Raw genomic sequence first — 17,070 nt, forward strand, 5'->3', positions numbered from 1 at the left:
ATTTGGATGAGTTTCACCCCAAAATCATACCCACTCCCTCAAATGCACAAAACATGCAAAAAACAAACAAAAAAAAAAAAAACCACATTCCTCTCTCTAATCATCTTCCCATGTGCCCCCCCCCCCCCCCGGCTTATCCTGGCCTGATTTGTGACTGGCAGTTCATCATTTTGCCATGAATATACCAAAGGCGTATACCCCTTGCTTTTCTGAAGGGACTTAGATGGACCATTAGAGGCTTTATAGTTGTCATTTTCAATGTTTCCATAGAGTAACTTTTAGAAATATGGCTAAAGTTTCAGGACAGGACTCAGCTGCCATAGTCTGTTATATACAAGTCTTCCCCCTGAATAAGAAATCTCCTAGTGTAAGATTATTTTGTTCATAGAGAAGCACACAAATATTGTGTTTGAAAAAGAAGCACAAGAAGAAAGAGACATGCACTTGAAAAGTGAGCTTATTTTCAGAATTCAAACTTTTTGGGGGGAGGATAGTGAAAGTAAATCATCAGTCCGATAAAGGATTTTTATTTACAGTACAATTTTATAAAAAATAATTTCAATAATGTTAGTACATAATCAATTTACAATATAATACAGCTTTATCCATTTCATAAAAGAAAACTGTACTTATCAGAATGCTAGATGGACTTCCAGTATAAATAATATCTTGGGCAAGACTCTAGCTTCATTAAAGTGTACATATCAGTAAACAGGGAACAAAAACAGCAGATATTATGCCATGACACTTATATGGTTCATCTGCAAAATTCACATTAATGATATAAAATCTACAAACATGGAACCTGAAAAAGACAGCACAGTATTAGCTCTGTAAAGACCCTACCATTTGTTGGCATGCCTGGGATCCTCAAATGACCCCTATGTGTTTTGAATTCCATAATATTAAACCTATGATGAGATCAGCCTCTGCATTAATAATTATTCCAATATAGTTTTTCAGTATGTCTTTTAAGCTACATTTGACTTTGTTTGCTAACACAATTTTGCATCTATACCTCAGTTCAGAGCTACATGTTTACAGTATTACCCTTTCATGAGATATATTTAAGAACAAGTTTTATATATTTGACACATGGAAACCAGCATTTTCTGTGTGTCTGTGAATGAGGATTCATGTGGTTGAAAATGCCTCCAACTCTGACTTAGAAGTTCTTTGTTCTAAAAGTGGCTATAGCTATTTGTGGAGAGCTATTCTTTTTTCCTAACCCTTTCTCAATGCTGTTCATTCATCTGTCCACCCTCTAGCAGCACCATTCTTCTTTATGGACTCAGAAGTCCATTGAATTAGGAATGAGGTGGCCAAAGCTTCTGCAGTCACCCAGAGGCTTCCTGCCATGAGGTGCCTCATTCACAGATTCCTGGATGAACCAGGGCTAAATCACGCACCAAGAATGGGAAGGTTTGCTTCATACTACTGCTTTTCTATTGAGATTTCCATGTAGCAGCTATGCTGTGTGACTGCCCTTAGAATAATTCCTAGATTCTGTCTTTTTGGTGAGTTTATAAAGCACCAGAAGTTCAGGGCCCAAAAACATATTGAACACCTCCATGAGGCAGAACCTCAGTAACCCCCCACCCAACTATGTTGCCACGGTTGTTACATGCCTCTTCTCTAGTTTGTCTTGTTATCTCTTTCTCATTGAGGACTTTGCTCCAAATATTAAAACCAGTTATTTTCCCAGAAAAAGCTAAAGATTCATTAAAACCACCTCCAACACAGCAGCCATTTTTTTCTTGACCAATCTGCAAAATCCCACCATCTGGAATGATGTAATCCTCAGCTATTTCTGCAGCAGTTGCCACATTCTTTCCATTTATCCACAATGATGTACTTCCATTAATTGTGTTCCAAGAGCCACAAAGGTGAGTCCACTGTTCAGAAGAGATGACATCTGGGGCAATTATCTTGTTGTGATCACTACTTACAGCAAGAACTACTGAACCATAGCTCAGATAGAGTTGGATTTCATAAGGATTTCTCTTCGTTCCATATGAGAATACAATAGTTTTGTCCAGCATTTCAGTTAATTTTATCCATGTACAGGCGGTAAAAGAATGGAGGATCAATGGAGTAGTTGGATGAACACTCACAAAGATCTTTTTGGAACGCATTGGGAATAAAAGAGCTGTTTCACAACCTTCAAAAACAATAGAAAAAGTTAAATTATATATTAAATTTATAAAAAGTAAAATTATATATAACGACCATGTAGAGAATTAATCAGAGCATAATATAATTTCTTTCAGTGGTTCCTGAGAATTGCCTTAGACTCTGTGCATTAGCCGAGAATTGTCTTACTTTAATGGACAGTGGGTTTCCAGGATATTTGCCAGAGAAAGATTTTATCCTTTACCTGCTATTTGGTGTAATAAACCAACAACCAATTAAGCCTGGAGATCTTAAGACCAGGAACTTTCTGCATGCAAATTATGTGCTCTACTACCCTGAGGAGTTCAGCAAAATTTCTGTGTTCAAAAGTGTTATGCTGGAGTTAAACAATGGATTTGGTCTGCAGAGGTTCATTGTTGAGTGTTGGTGAACATGCAATGGAGAGGCATCTGCATATCTTCTTAGGCTGAAATCTCAAAGAGCTGGTAATAAATTATTTTAGAACACTCAGATGATTCTTGTGGCTCTCCACCCCACTATTGCCTTTCCTATAGTCTTCCGGAGAGGGAATGTGGTGCAGTGGTTTGAGTGTTGGATTAGGACTCTGGGAGACCAAGTTTGAATCCTCACATAGTCATGGAAACCCATTGACATGCCACACCAGCTCCGCCTCAGAGAAAGGCAATGAGTCCATTGTCTCTCATTTTCCAATTGATGGTTCACAAAGAGCACTAGTGATAAGCATGTTGTATGGATTTGTGTGTATTATTCAGAAGCCATAGCTTACTCAGGGTGTACCCGCACTGCAGAAATAAAGCAGTTTGACACCAGTTTAACAGCCATGACCCAATGCTATGAATTCTGGAATTTGTAGTTTTGTAAGTTATTCCATGTCAGAGAGCTCTGGTGCCCTGCCAAACTACAAATCCCAGAATTATATATCACTGAGCCATGGAAGTTAAAGTGGCATCAAACTGATTTATTTCTGCAGTATGGCAGCAGCCCCAGAGGAGTAGATGTGGACTAATGGAATACTTATCTCTGCATATTGGATCACAGTTATTATAACTATTATAAAAGTTCAAGCATAAGAATCTTGGGTCAACTTCCTGGCCACTTTTGAACACATACCATCAGAAAGGAACTCTCATCCACTGTTTTCCGGTTATTAAGATATCTTATGAAGTTACCCTCATGTGGTAAATCTGCATTTTCATGGTCTGAAAATTGTTTATTTTCAGTCTGGTGCAACTTATAATTTTATTCAAAAATGCCTTACCACAAAAAATAAAAAAAAATTCACCATGATATTATGGTACTGAAAAGAAGACTATAATTTGGTAGTGTACAGGACTAAAAATTCAGAGCAAAAAGAAATTTAAAAACATTATTGAATGGGGCAATGCTGTATCCAGTTATAACTGGGTTGGTAGTAGATAATCATCAAACTATATGGGGAAATTATCACAGGAATTTGGAATTTACTGTATTGTTGTTATACTGTGTATAATAAATGAACACTGTTATTTCTGGTTCCTAGATGTAAAGAACGCTAATGAATTTTGAAACTGCAAATGCAGTTTCTGCCATTAAAATACATTTTCTGTCTTCTTTTATTGGTCCAGTCATATTATATGAGTTCTGAATATGTTTTAAAATGTTATGACCACTGAGAAATAGGGCATTGGGTCATGATTATGCAGGAATATTTCTTCAAAGAGCAAAAAGCTCTGTGTAGAGACATGACTTTTTAATTAGCAGGATTTCTAACTTTATTATCAAGGGCTAAGTAAAATTAAAACCAGCTTCACAAAACACCAGCAACAGTGTGATGAGAAAAGCCCTTAAGAGTCAACCTGGCAAAAATCCAAGGTATGTGAGAAATCAAAACCAGTTGCTGAAAACTCTTTGGGAAAAGATTTCCAGGGGGATCTGAGGGGTATTTCAAAAATTTACTCTTCTTGTTCTTAATCAAATTATGACTTTCCTTCCCCCTATCAAAACATATGGTACTGAACTCTTGTCTTTTGTCAGTCTGTTGTGAATTAAGAACCAGTCCTGTGGATTCAGTGGAGTCATGCTGGATTTAACACTGACTTCACAGGTTGAGCAACAATGACGAGGCTGATCCAGGCTCAGTTAAGGATGTTAATATCCGATTAATTTCAGTGGATTTGATTTGAAGCCCAAACTGTATATTACATAGCTGATGTGTAGGTGCTGGAAGCAGCTATCCTGCATTGTCTCCTCTTCAATTTATAATAATGGGAAGCATATGTGACCATTACATGGGGAGTTTCCTCACCTCTCAAGCAACAGCCAATGAAGTGAAGTGGGAGTTGGGAAATTTGCAGTGATGCAAGTTTCCCATCAGATATTGTGAACTACAACATTTTACGAGGAAGGGAGGAAGAGGTGATGCAGGCTTGCTGCTTAATCTGCAGGCATGCATCAAGCTCAGCCATATATTTATCTGTTTGCATAACTCTTCCACTAAAATAAAGAATACAGTTGGCCCTCCACATTTGCGGCTTTGAGTTTTGCAGCTTTGATTATTTGCAGAATTGATCCACGTTTTCTCTAGAAATTTCTAGGTTCCCCAGTGCAACTCAGCTGAAAGTTGACCATAGAGTTGCTCTGGAGGACCTAGAGACTGCTAGAGAAAACACTTGCCTTGCCATTTTTAGGTTCTCCAGTGTGATTCTATGGTCAGCTTCTTGTACATGTTGACCATAGAGTTGTGCTGGAGGACCTAGAGATTCCTAAAAAAGTGTTCTCTCGATTTAAAAAAATAGTGATTTTTATTTATGTTTTTTCCTCATTCACAGGGGTCCTGTGCCCCTAACCACAGCAAATGTGGAGGGCCTTCTGTACTTAAAAGTGCTTACTTTTGCCTGAATCATGTCTTTAGTGCTGCAGAATTAACTGTGGAATTTTGCACAGAGCTGTTAGTGCCAATTTTAGTGCCAATTAGCTCTTTTGGAAGCAGGACAATTGGGGAATTAGGTGTCACTTTGCTTGCCCACTCCGTGTGTGTGTGTGTGTGTGTGTGTGTGTGTGTGTGTGTGTGTGTGTAAAAGAGACACTGCAAGTTGCCTGTAGACTTATGGTGACCCCATGAATTTCATAGGGTTTTTTTTTTAATGCAGGGAGCACTCCAATCTGGTTTGTCAGAGTCCTCCTCTGAAATCTAGCCTACAGCACCTGGTGGTTCTTGGTCCAAAACACACTGCAGAAATATCCCAGTTTGAGACTGCTTTAACTGCTATGGCTCAGTGCAGGGGAATTCTGGGAACTGTTGTTTTAGGAGACATTTCGGCTTCTCTGTCTGAGAGCTCTGGTGCCACAATAAACTACAATTCCCAGGGCATGGAGCCAGGGCAGTTAAAGCAGTCTCAAACTGGATTATCTCTGAGGTATTTTGGACCCTTGTTCTCCGATCAGACAGGATCTGGTGCCTTCAGGGTATTTAGGCCCTATTATTCAGTTTGTTACATACTCTGTTGTTATTGTGCCATCAAGTAGTTTCAGGGTTATGGGAGGGTTGCCATTGCCTTCCTCTGAGATTGAGAGTGTGCGACTTGCCTAGAGTCACCCAGTGAGTTTCCAAGTGGGAATTCAAACCCTTGTCTCTCAAAGTTCTAGTACAACAGTCAAATAACTATACTATGCTCACCCACTTTTCTTGCTCAAGGTGATTTGTCCAAGGTTTTGTTTGTTCCAGTAGAAATCTTGCATAAATGGAGCACAAATTATTATTTGATTATTATGTTATAAATATGTTGTTGTTCCTTGTGTGCCTTCAAGTCATTTCTGACTTATGGTGACCCTAAGGCAAGCCTACCACAGGGTTTTCTTGCCAAGATTTGTTCAGAAGGGAGTTGCCTTTGCCTTCCTCTGAGGCTGACAGTGTGACATACCCAAGCTCACAAGTAGATTTCCATGGTCAAGCAGGGAATTGAATCCTGGTTTCCAGGAGCATGTACTCAATTTATTACGAATTTTGTTTTTAAACTCGAAGCATGTATTCTTAGCAACATAAAATGCCCATTAAAGAGTGAGGTGTTGATAATCTTTTGTTATTAACCTAACTGGTTAAATAATTAAAGGACTATCAAGAATTTCTTACTGGTTTGTAGGTGCTACTGTAGGGTTTTCCAGGGCAGAATGAGCTGTGCCTACAGAAATGTATTTCTATATTAATGTGGCTTCATATTTTGAGAACTAGAGTGTAGAGTGGCATCATCTGTATTTCAGGGTGATTCTCCCAAAACCCTGTTTACTCATCCAGTCATGGTATCTATAAAGTTCACTCCCTATACTAATAAAAATAACATTTGTCCTGAATTAACTTTATTTGAAAGACTGTGGAAAGGTAAAATGTCAATTGTTTAATGAGAATGGGCATTTTTAAAAACTTTGCAAAGTCATCTTCATTGATTATGAATGTTGTCTCTAGTTCTCTTTCAGAAACTGTTCTCCCATTTCTGTTTTCCATCCACGTATACTAGAGAATATCTGAGAATGAGATTTTATCTGTATGGACTAATGAATGCATAATACATGGTGTTGGTTCTTCTACCACCTATTACATCTCTGCACCACTGTATTCAAATAAAAAAGAGCATCTTTAAAGGTTTCAGTTTCACAGGCAGCTGTGCCTTTGGAAATAAGTAATTGGTAATGCCAAACAAAATCTCTATGCACATGCCCTGTTAATGCCACAGAATCTCAGGAACCCTTCATATGTGGCTACATAGTTCTGTGTGGTTAGTTCTTAAAAGTTTGGCCATTTTTAAAAAGTGTATCCCAACATTTCTGCTAATATCCTCTCTCTGCCTAACATGGAATAAATACTGATTTACTTTAGATAGATAAAGCTACCTTAAATTATACTGGTTGGGTTATAAATTAAACAGAGGAAATACAAGTTATCATTGTTTATTAATATGAATCATAAGGAACATATGGATGACTGCTAGTGGCTGGATACCAAAATACTTGAATGGGCTGTTGTTTCAAAGGGAAAGTGGGGTGGGAGAAATCTTGATGATGTATCACTGAGTCCTGTTGCATGGGGTGAAAGCTGTTCCACCTCTCTGAGCCCCTATGGAGAATCTGTTTATGCCCTGAAGCAAGAGTCTTGATTAATAGCCTGTTGACATAATCAGTGAGCTCACAGGGTCAAGTTTTGTTCAGATGTAGCCTCTGAGGAATGCTATGAAAGAGGTAGCAGTTACCTACTGGGAGAAGAAACTATAGAAAGTGGTGAAAATATAATAGGGGAATCCATAAATTCTTGTTATCATTTTTACAACAAAACAATTAAGAGTGGAAGTCCATAGAGGTAAACTGGCAGTGAAGCAGACAACAAGGCTTTCCAAGAATGTGTTCACTGCATATGTATGCCAGCCTTTTTTTTTTTTTTTTTTGGGGGGGGGTGGTCTTTCTCTTGGTCAAACACAAGTACTGATATTTCCTTTGGCTAGGAATCTTACTGATTCCTATTTGCAACATCTCTGTTGAAGTTGTGGATATACTGTGTGTTCATGCCCTTTGCCTTCCTGCCTATACAAGGTTGGCATTTATTAAGGGTAATCTGCACTGTCACAACTGAAATTCTTCGATAGTTCACAGTAATGCCCTCCCTCCCATATAAACCAGGTATCAGCTGAGGTTATTAATAGAGTTATTTGACATCCTTTGTGAACAGATGTGAATTGCATTAGTATCACTGTCAACAGAGTTTAACTTACCAACTGGTAATAAGTGCCGTGTGGTCCTTTTTTGGGATTCTTTCAGTTCAGCTTTTGTTTCCTGAAGTTCTTGCCACAGTGATTTCACAATGAAATCGTCCCCACTTGTGATGTAGCTGACTCTGGCTTTCTCTGACAAACCCCTCTGCTGAGCATCCACCTCCTCTCTCCTTTGCCAAGCATGTTCCAGGCGGCTGAGTCTGCTGGACACATTTTGGCTCAGCTGCAGAATTTCTTTGAGGATTTTTCCTTGCTTAGATTCAGGAAGCATCCCGAAAAAGTCTTCAGATTCTCCACTGTTCTTTACCAGCATCTGGTCCATTTGGCTCAAAAACTGAGAGGCAGCTTTATCAATGTACGTGGTGCATGTGCCAGCAAAGTTTTCCAAAAATTGCAGTAGTTCCCCTCTCAACGTCTGCAGCTCCACTTTAAGGATTTCATCCAGGGACTGTAGCAGCATGTTTTCTTTCATCTGGGAGTTCTCAAGCATAATGAAGAGTTTGTCCCACTCTGTGTGTTCCCGCTGACAATCGCAGGAAATAGCTAGAGCAGAATACACAACAGCTGTTACAATACATTTCTGCGCTAAAGTTACTGTTTAAAGAAATGCATATTCCTGCATGCTCCAAAGCTACCACTGCTCCCCCCCAGAAGACAATGCAAAACGTAAATTTCTTGTAACAGTGATGGAGTTATGCTCACTCTTAGAAACAATCAAAAAAAGAGCTGAGAGATCTGCTTGCTCTTTTTACTTATGCTAAATGAATGTTTTGCAAATTTAGTACTAATTTTGTATCTGCTGACAAGAGTTTATACAATATCAACAGTATATGAATCCTGAATGGTCTTTCCTTTGGTGGTATAGAAGCAGCTAGCTTGTAGCTAATGAGTAGAAGAAATAGGCAAAAAATATTACTTACTTTCTTCCGTAGCAGGAATTACACTTTCTACTTCATTGTCAAAATTCAGGAAAAAGAGGTCATCATACTCATCCAGTTCCAGAGTAGATGCAGAAGACCAGAGAGCAAAAAGCAGGAACACAGAGGAATACATATTTTTAAAAAACAAACAGAAAGCCCAGTATTCTCCAGCTGCTACTTTAATAGTCTGTGTCTTCCTGAATGAAAGGTCTCTCCTGTTACTAGAGTCTAGTAAGACCCAAGCAGAGATGATTCTAAGAGGGGGAGTTGCTGGAAGCCCTTAAATAATACTGAGAGAGAGTGGCTGAATGTGAATGAATGAGTAATGCTGGTGCTGTAATGGGAGTGCTTCTGGTTATTATTAATGTTTTTGGATAGGAGTTCTAAGTAGGGGGAGACATGGAGGTTTCACAATCCTGAAACTTAAATGTTTGAAATATGTTTGAATTAGCAAGCCATGTAAGAGGAGAAATGATGGAAAAACTCTTATTGTACATTGCAAAGTTCCTTGGAGACACTTTTTAAAAAAATGTTTTTAAAGAAAAGCAGGAGCAGTAAATGAATAGCAAATTTGTTGAATTAAAAAAGTTGGTGTTTCAAGAACTGGTTTGGAATCATGTTAGAGTACATTACATTCTAGACTCAGGAGTTTTTGTATGAGTAAGCAGTTTTGCAAACTGAACATTCTTGGTTATTAAGAGGCAGGAACTTTGACAAATCCATATATTAGTATCCCTTATTAGTAATTAACAGCAGAGGGATCCATATAGTGTTGCTGCATTTCTGGAACTCCTTCTTCAAACACTGAATGGTAGCTTTTTGCTTCTATGGCAAAATAAATATATAAATAACATGTTGGCACATTCTCCATCCCTATAACACTGATGTATATGTGGATGGAAACTAGGGAGGATTTTTGCTTACAGTGGTGGGTGTTAGATTCATTTCTGCACATGCAGCATTCCCACTCTTCCCCTGAATTCTGACCAAAAGCCAGTGTGGCATAGTGGTTTGAGCATTGCAATATCACCTTGGAGACCAGGATCTGAATTCTTTCTCAGCTATGGAAACTCACAGGGTGACTTTGGGCAAGTCACCCTCTCCCAGCCTCAGAGAAGTGAAATGGCAAAACCCCTCTGAAGAAACATGCCAAAAAAACACTTGTGATAAGGTAACTTTAGGATTGCCATAAGTCAGAAACAACTTGAAGGCACACAACAACAAGCTGAACTTATTTATCCAGGAGTTCTGGTCAAATATGCCTACTTCCAGACAGTGGAGATTACCGCACCTGTAAATCCCGCCAGGATAGGCAAGGGATTGAAAGGTCAAAACCGGGTGTTATCGCACACAGCCGAGGCCAGGCAAGTGCAACCTGTCTGCATCCTGGACCCCAGCCATACTTATCCAGGAGCTTTTCAAAATTGACAAGATCCAGTTTTTTAAAAGCTCCTGGATAAGCATGGCTGGGGTCTGGGGTGCAGATGGGTTGCACTGGCCTGGACTCAACTGTGTGCCATAACATCCGGTTTTGACTTTTCAATCACACGTCTATCCTGGCAGGATTTGCATGTGCAATAATCTCCTTAGTTGTTCAGAACAGTTATCTCTAAAGGGCTTTATAACTCTCCTCTTCTTTAAAAATAACTTAATGCGTTGTATAGTTTATGAGATACTCCAGATATTCTAGAGGTCAGAACAGAGAAAATTCTGAACTGTCAGGACACTTACTGCAAAGATGCAAATATGAATTAATTACATACTACGTAGTACCCAGGCAACTACACAGTAACCTGCCTAAATACCCTAAAGGCACCAGATCCCAACTGATCTTGGAAGCTAAGCAGGGTCAACTCTGGTTAGTCATGGATAGGAGACGATCAATTAATACCTGGCACTGTAGGCTATATTTCAGAGGAAAGAATTGGCAAATGAGTTTTACGCCAATGAATATTCCTTGCCTAAGAAAAAAACCTATGAAATTTATGGGGTTGCCGTAAATCAACAGCTGATGTGAGGACACATATGCAGAGCGTACTGAAGTCAGATATCAGAGGAGTTGTGTGGTTGCTCCAAGTCTTCTCCTCATCTCAACCCCAATGAAGCCTAATAAAACAAAGTATATCACTGGATGCCACTGTGCTGCACAGCCAGCCTCCACAGACAGCAGAGCCAATAAAACAGAGGGAATCTTGCAGCTTAATGACACTGTGCTATGTATTTGCTTAACATGACTCAGGGAGAGAAGGGACAAGAAGATGTGGAGCAGCTGTTTTTCTGTAGCAGTCACACAAGTCCTGTCTTGTCTAGCAATGGTCCAACAAGATTGCTTATACTAAAGCTGGGCCAGAAATGCTTTCCTTTTGTGGGATTACATGTTTCTTGTGACAAATGAGCCCTTCAGAGACTTGGCTGAAAGAGGTTTTAATGGGATGATTGCTTATGTTAGACAAAGGGACAGAAAGTTTCATAATTTTAATTAAAAAGCAGCATTGTTAGTACTTTGATTAGGCAATGATCTACAGTGATAACAGTGGGCCAGTTGGAACAATATGAGCACCCATTTCTCCCCATAAATATTCTTGAAAACAATACAACATGTTTACATTGTATCATTTCCATTCTTCTGCACCCACTTTGAAAGTGCATGGGGAAAGCAACACCTTCTAGCTGATCAATGTAGTGTTTGCCTTTTGAAAAGGTGTTTGAAAAAGATGAAGATGGAATGGAGGAAAAGCTTTCAGACCATCTAAAAACTCTAAATTATTGACTGCATCTCACCTGAAAATCAAAGGACTCCCCCTTGAAACAGATGTGGTTCCTCCACCCCATCTCTTTGAGGGATTTTCAGTTCTGTTACTATTTGCCAGTTAGCCTGTATATGTTAGCAGTCCCTGGCTTGATCACCAGTTAAACTTCCAAGTTCATATGCTTGTCCTAACAAGCAGGCATAACAGCAATATTCTCCTTTAGTAATTTTAACCATTAGAGTTCTGTAGCATTTAACATGGGGAAATCAACATGCAGCTTTGTAATCTTTTAGGATATTCATTAAACATTTTCACTCCTCACTGGGGAAGAACACAGACGTTTTAGTCTAGGCTTATAGCATATACAGACAATTTAGGCCCTCTTCAGGCGGGCCTTTACGGCGCCCCCGTCACATGCTAGGGTTGGCTGAGGGTGCACCACCCATACTGGCATCAGCCCTAGCACGTGACGGGGGCGTCAAAATGGCAGTGCCTTGTACACACGGGTGCTGCCATTTTGACGTGACAGATGCTTAGCGTCCGCACGTCCTGATGTCATTGTGATGCCGCAAGTGCGCCATCTCAGTGGCTTTCGATACCATTGACCATGGTATCCTTCTGGAACGCCTAAGGGAGTTGGGTATCGGGGGTACTGCGCTCCAGTGGTTCCGATCCTACCTCTCGGGCAGATTCCAGATGGTGCAGTTGGGGGACACTTGCTCCTCTAAGAGGGAACTCACATCTGGTGTCCCTCAGGGAGCTATTTTGTCCCCCACTTTGTTTAACATTTACATGAAACCACTGGGAGAGATCATCCGGAGACACAGGGCATGGTGCTATCAGTATGCCAATGACACCCAAATATGCTTCTCTGTGTCTCCGACTGATTCAGTGACTAAGGATGGGGTCTCTCCTCTGAACGCCTGCCTGGAGTCGGTAATGGGCTGGATGAGGGAAAACAAACTCAGTTTGAATCCAGAGAAAACGGAAGTACTGGTGATAGGTTCCCCAGGCCCGGGGAAGGAAGTTTATCCACCTGTCCTGAATGGGGTCACGAAGTTCGCAGTCTAGGAGTACAGTGCGCCCGCGCCATACGCGGACTTGAGCGTATGCGCTGAAGCCGCGGCGCGCGCGTGGGGCGGAAGGGGCAGCGCGTCCCATTCAATTGAATGGGCACGCGCGCCCGTTGTGCCCCGCGCCGCCGCGCACGAGCCCTATTGTTTCCAATGGGGCTCAAGCATAGGCGGAATTCGCCTTACGCGGAGGGATCCAGAATGGATCCCCCGCGTAAGGAGAGGACGCACTGTACTTCTGGATTCATCCCTGCAGTTGACATCTCAAGTAGATGCGATGGTCAGAAGTGCTTGCTATCAACTTCGGTTGATACGCCAGCTGCAACCCTACCTGGGCCAAAGGGACCTTGAAATTGTGGTACATGCTCTGGTAACCTCTCACTTAGATTTCGGTAATGCGCTCTACATGGGGCAACCCTTGTACCAAGCCCAGAAGCTTCAGCTAGTAGAAAACATGGCAGCCAGATTGGTCACTGGTGTTTCCAGGTTTGACCATATAACACCTATTCTGAAAGATCTGCACTGGCTGCCTATTCACTTCCGAGCACAATACAAGGTGTTGCTTATTACCTATGAAATCCTACATGGCTTGGGTCCGAGTTACTTGAGGGACCGCATCTCCCCATATAATCCGCCCCGCACACTCAGAACAATCAGGAAGAACTTGCTAGAAATTCCATCATCTAAATAGGTTACTACATCCCAGAGGGCCTTCTCAGTAGCAGCCCCACAAATCTGGAACAGTCTTCCCGAGGAACTCTGCCTGATCACCCCTCTAGAAACATTCAAAAAGAGGCTTAAATTTTTCCTCTTCTATCAAGCCTTCCCCTCTGGAAAATGAAGTTGTGTATTTTGATTCCATCAACCTTCTGCCTCACCCTTTCGAATGATTGTTTTAGTTTTGTATATTGTATATTGTGTTATTGGTTTTATCTATTTTATGATGTGTTTGTAACTGGTTTTAAATTTTGTGTACACCACTTTGATCTTCTGGAAAAGCGGTATAAAAATAAATTTATTATTATTATTATTATTATTATTATTATTATTATTATTAAACAATTACATGTCTTAGAAATTCAAGAATATTATCCAGCCAGTACATGATCATCATGAGAATAACATGGTGGGAAATTTTAAACATAGTGGTGATATTGTGTGTGTCAGGTCAACAACGGGGCAAAAATTGGTCCTATCAATTGACTCTTTGTAGAGCAACATCAATTGAAAGTGTCCACAAGATGGACTAGGCAGGGAAGGGATGCTTTCTTTTTCTGTGTATAATTCATTAGCCAAACATTTTCCCACTGGGATAATCCATTAGCCAAGATTTACCTCACACCTTTTAATTCACAAGTACTCAACTGTTTTCTGAGCTGGATATGAAAAGGCAGCTTTGGGTTTAAGAATGAACATCTGTTTGCATGCTGTACAAAGAGTAAAACTCTAAATCCCAGGCTGATGCTCATTTCCCCCCCTATTAGTTGTAGGTAGGAAATACATCATTATTGCTAAACCACTATAGAGGCTTAATATATATAGGTGAATAATGATAATGTCAGGTCTCTGCTCTCAATGTGCTCCTCTGTATTATTCAGAAGATACCTTATTTGGGTATCTGAAGCTGGAATGGACTGGGTCAAAGAGGCCTAGAAGGCAAACATGTGATGTTCCTCCATCAAAAGAATAAAATGTAGGAGTGCTTTGTTCCACTGTCTGGCTTGCGGGCTCAGTCTGACTTCATTTGAAGCATGTGAAAGGGATCTGGGAGTCCAAGTAGACCACAAGTTGAACATGAGTCAACAGTGCGATGCAGCAGCTAACAAGGCCGATGCGATTTTAGGCTGCATCAATAAAAGTATAGTGTCTAGATCAAGGGAAGTAATAGTATCACTCTATTCTGCTCTGGTCAGGCCCCACCTGGAATATTGTGTCCAGTTCTGGGCACCACAATTTAAAAAGGACGTTGAGAAACTAGAGCGTGTCCAAAGGAGGGTGACTAAAATGGTGAAGGGTCTGGAAACCATGCCCTATGAGGAAAGACTCGGGGAGCTGGGGATGTTTAGTCTGGAGAAGAGAAGGTTAAGCAGTGATGTGATAGCCCTGTTTGAAGGGATGTCATATTGAGGAGGGAGCAATAATAAATAAAATTTGTTGTTGTTGCTAATAAGATATATTTGTTGCAACAGTGTAGGATTAGGGTGTTAACAGACACAGTATTTTACAAAAGACATTATTGGCAGATGGCTACCATTTCTCTATAGAAGGAGCACTGGTGTTCCTTTTCTAGTGGAACTTCTTTCTATACCGTGATAGTGATATTTTTAAACCTATGTCATCTGTACCACAATGTCAGTCTGTATTTCATTTAGAAAGAGCAGTAGCAATAGCAAGTACATTTCTATACCGCTTATCAAGCAGTGTAGGGTGAGTACAAAACAGGAAAGTGTGGCGTTTTGAGATGTGACTGCTAACTCTACTCACAAGAAAGCATGGCAAGTTTCTCTGACATGAAGAGTGCTTGAAGCAGGCACTATCTCTCAAGAGGCCTATTACTTTGAGGAACAATGTGGTAATGTTAGTATCTTTCTATTGAGAAACTGGTGGTTCTTCTATGGATCACTGACTTGGAAAAGAGTGCCATTCAGGACCAAAAGCTGGCTGTTCCCAGCATGTTTGTGGACATATCCCCTCCTTCAAATAATGCTGCTAGAGAAGACATAGTATGAGGATATGGCATTAGCATCTAAGCATATGAAATATAGCATATTAAAAAGGCACTTCGTGCATCCCTTGTGAAACAATGAAACTAAATGTAGACCTAGGGATTAAGAATTGAAGTTAACTCTGTTTTTATCCTGTGGTGTAGATATTCATTTCAGTTATGGTTTAAGTGTTGTTTAGAAGATGTTGTACCATATAGATGTCATTCCAGATGCTGTTTGTTGAGAGGGGATGTTCTAACAGCTGATGTTTCTACTAAGCAGCCTGAAGTTTTGCTATAATACAAACTGATGAGAGTGAACAAATTAAAATAAAAGAAAGTAAAGACGGCCAACATACACTTTAAAAAGTTTTTTTTTTTTTTGCTAGAAAGTGGATCCATAGGGCTTTCCTTATGTTTAGAAGATTTAGAGAGTGAAACCATGTAATATAGTGATAGGCAGATGTTTTCCATATGTTGTCAGCATGAAACCTCAATCACTCCAGGACCAGTTTGTACAATGTTTCATGTTATAGATTTCTCTGTGAAGCCTAGCTTCAAATTAAATTGTGCACGCACATCTTCAAACACACACTCAAAACTCTGAGAATATTTCGCCCTGGTTGTTAGCTTTCATTTTCAATGCTTGCCTAGCTCCATAGGCCCAACAAATTGCATCCTAACTGTTTATATTTTAGTTTACCTTTGTGCCGATTGTATACTTTTCAAAACTGAATATTGTTTCCAGATTTCTGTTTAATATAGATTTCTTAAATACAGCGAGTAATGTTGGTGAGGGGACTTAAAATACAATTATTTACCTTCTTTTTAATGTTAATTTAGCAGTAATGGTTGTATTGTGATTTAGTGCTCAATTAAATATCAGGGTGTTTTTTTTCAAAATTCAAGCAGATTTGCTTTATGCACCAGACCATGTTGCCTCACTTAGTCACATTCCACATTAAGGTTTTGTTTTCTTAATGCAATATGTATTTCCCCCCTTTCTTCTGTCATATGTTTCAGCATAAAGCTTGATTTTCTCAAATATCATTTCCAGAATTCATTGATAATAAAATCCTGATTTTTCATTGCTTTTATCTCTTTAATTTGAGAGACGTGATTGGCACACCATTTCTGTGAGGTTTTTTATGGTTTCTTTTTCTGAACAGGGAATTTCATGTTGCTACGGGTGTTACCCTCTTTATATGAAAAACAGTCTGAGACCATTAACAACCACCTAAAGGAACTTGTAGCATTGATGGCATATCTGGAACAACCTGAACAGCACCACCTTTTACGACTTTTGCTAACAGTTGCAAAGAAAAAACAGCCAGAGGTAACATTAATTAATTTCAAGCTCAATGAATGTGACTTTACCTCAAAGGAGTCTAGGTTTATTGTTGTTGTGTGCCTTCAAGTCATTTTCAGTTATAGTGACCATAAAGTAAACCTATCACAGGGTTTTCTTGGCAAGATTTGTTCAGAGGGAGTTGGCTTTTGCCTTCCTTTGAGGCTGAGAGAGTGTGACTTGTCAAAAGTCATCCAGGGGTTTCCATGGTTGAGCAGAGTTGTATGCTTGTCCCTTTAGTTTCATTATAATCAGGGGCCCTTTCACAACTCACAATTAAAGTATTATGATTCAGTTTTAGCTGCCATAGCAACATCTCATGGAATCCTGGGATTTGCAGTTTAGAATTTACTGACAGAAGACACTAGTGCCTTGCCAAATTATAA

General features: G+C 39.9%; 2 protein-coding genes across 2 annotated transcripts in view; one reads left to right on the forward strand and one right to left on the reverse strand.

Annotated features, from left to right (window-relative positions):
- The window catches only part of VEPH1 (ventricular zone expressed PH domain containing 1), a 153,222-nt gene that overhangs the window by 17,692 nt on the left and 118,460 nt on the right, over nt 1–17,070 (forward strand). The window contains exon 4 of the mRNA XM_089508976.1: nt 16,506–16,672. Coding sequence (XP_089365102.1) covers nt 16,506–16,672 — 167 coding nt within the window. The remainder of the gene's footprint in view (nt 1–16,505; nt 16,673–17,070) is intronic.
- On the reverse strand, nt 659–8,942 carry PTX3 (pentraxin 3). The gene is made up of 3 exons (XM_089507711.1): nt 8,810–8,942; nt 7,890–8,432; nt 659–2,161 (listed from the first exon to the last, which is right to left on the reverse strand). Exons 1-3 carry the CDS (start codon nt 8,940–8,942, stop codon nt 1,542–1,544), a joined length of 1,296 nt encoding a protein of 431 aa, XP_089363837.1. The 3' UTR covers nt 659–1,541.

This window comes from Sceloporus occidentalis, unplaced genomic scaffold (assembly GCF_023333645.1).
Source record: "Sceloporus occidentalis isolate IW3139 unplaced genomic scaffold, rSceOcc1.0.p SCAF_2, whole genome shotgun sequence".
In the NCBI taxonomy this organism is placed as follows: domain Eukaryota; kingdom Metazoa; phylum Chordata; class Lepidosauria; order Squamata; family Phrynosomatidae; genus Sceloporus; species Sceloporus occidentalis.